Genomic DNA, 1,270 nt, shown 5'->3' on the forward strand with positions numbered 1-1,270 from the left:
CAAAATGGAAAGCAAATTAAGTCACCCTGCTCTGGGGATTGCAGCTCAGCAGAGAGTATTTGCCTAGCAAGAATGAGGTCTTATGTTTCATCCCAGCACTGAAAAAAAAAATGTACCTAAAAACCTGTATGTGACAAGACCCATTTTATTCCCATGGCATATAAAGCTGTGCACTGTGAGGTCAGGATCACTGCTTCTGAGATCTGCTTCAGTGGGGTAAGGCCTTTCTGTGCCTCAGTTTCCTTATCTAAACGGAGACTGCAGTTGTGTCCACATCAGAGTTCCTCAGTGGATCCAACAGGATGGATCCAACATCTAAGACCTTCATGTCCATGGTAAATGGCAGTGCCATCAAGTCTGTATGCTTGGGGACCTCAGTAGCTGAAAGACACGTGCTCAGGGGATAGCCCTGGGCTACCCCGAGGACAGCCCCAGCCTGGGTGGTACAGGGTGGTTCTGTGGAATTCTTCTGGAATTCTGCCCTGCTACACGCAAGGGACAGCCCTTCTGTTAAGGGCTTTCCTACAAGCACTCCACAGTATAATTGACTAGGCTTCTCTTTCCTTAAAAAAAAAAAAATAAGTTTAAGGTATAATTTACATGAGATAAATTCATTCCTTTAAGATATGAGTCAGTGATTTCAGGTAATTTTACACTTTTGTTGGACCACTGCTACAACTTCATTTTAGAACTTTTCCACCCACCCTCACCCCCACCCCAGGGAACCTGTGACTGTTTGTTCCTCCCATCCCCAATCCTGAGAGCCACCATGGTTGCAGTGAGTGCAACCCCAAGTGTCACTGCGAGGCTCTCCGGGAGTGCAGCAGGCCATCTTACCTGGGTTCTCACCATCTAACCCAACCAATCATTTTAAGTCGTCTGCCAAGATGTGCACTTTCCAAAGACAGCTGCCTACAGTAGTAGTCCCTCATTATTTTGTGGCTCTACTTCTGTGGACTCACTGTTTCACATTTTTTCAAAAAAAATATTAATCTAAATTATGTATCGCAGATTTTTCGCTATATCATGGGATTTTGCATACATGTTAAAATTACATACATAGATTTATGAGTTTAGAAAATAAGAATATTGGGGGCCAGGGAGATGGTTCAGTGGAATAAGTACTTGCCTGGCAAGCACAGGGGCCTGAGTTCAATCCCTGGTTCTGCCAAAAAACAAAACAAATAAAAAAAAAAAGAAAATAAGAATATTAGAAGTGTTTTTAAAAGTGTGGGCAAGGTTTATAAGAATGTGGGAAGGGTTTATAAAG

General features: G+C 43.0%; 1 protein-coding gene across 1 annotated transcript in view; it reads left to right on the forward strand.

Moving 5' to 3' along the window:
• The first annotated feature begins 302 nt into the window (after positions 1-302).
• The window catches only part of CUNH9orf153 (chromosome unknown C9orf153 homolog), a 15,425-nt gene continuing 14,457 nt past the window's right edge, over positions 303-1,270 (forward strand). Inside the window, exon 1 of the mRNA XM_012516523.1 lies at positions 303-359. Coding sequence (XP_012371977.1) covers positions 303-359 — 57 coding nt within the window. The remainder of the gene's footprint in view (positions 360-1,270) is intronic.

This window comes from Octodon degus, unplaced genomic scaffold (assembly GCF_000260255.1).
Source record: "Octodon degus isolate 3935 unplaced genomic scaffold, OctDeg1.0 scaffold00111, whole genome shotgun sequence".
Lineage (NCBI taxonomy): Eukaryota > Metazoa > Chordata > Mammalia > Rodentia > Octodontidae > Octodon > Octodon degus.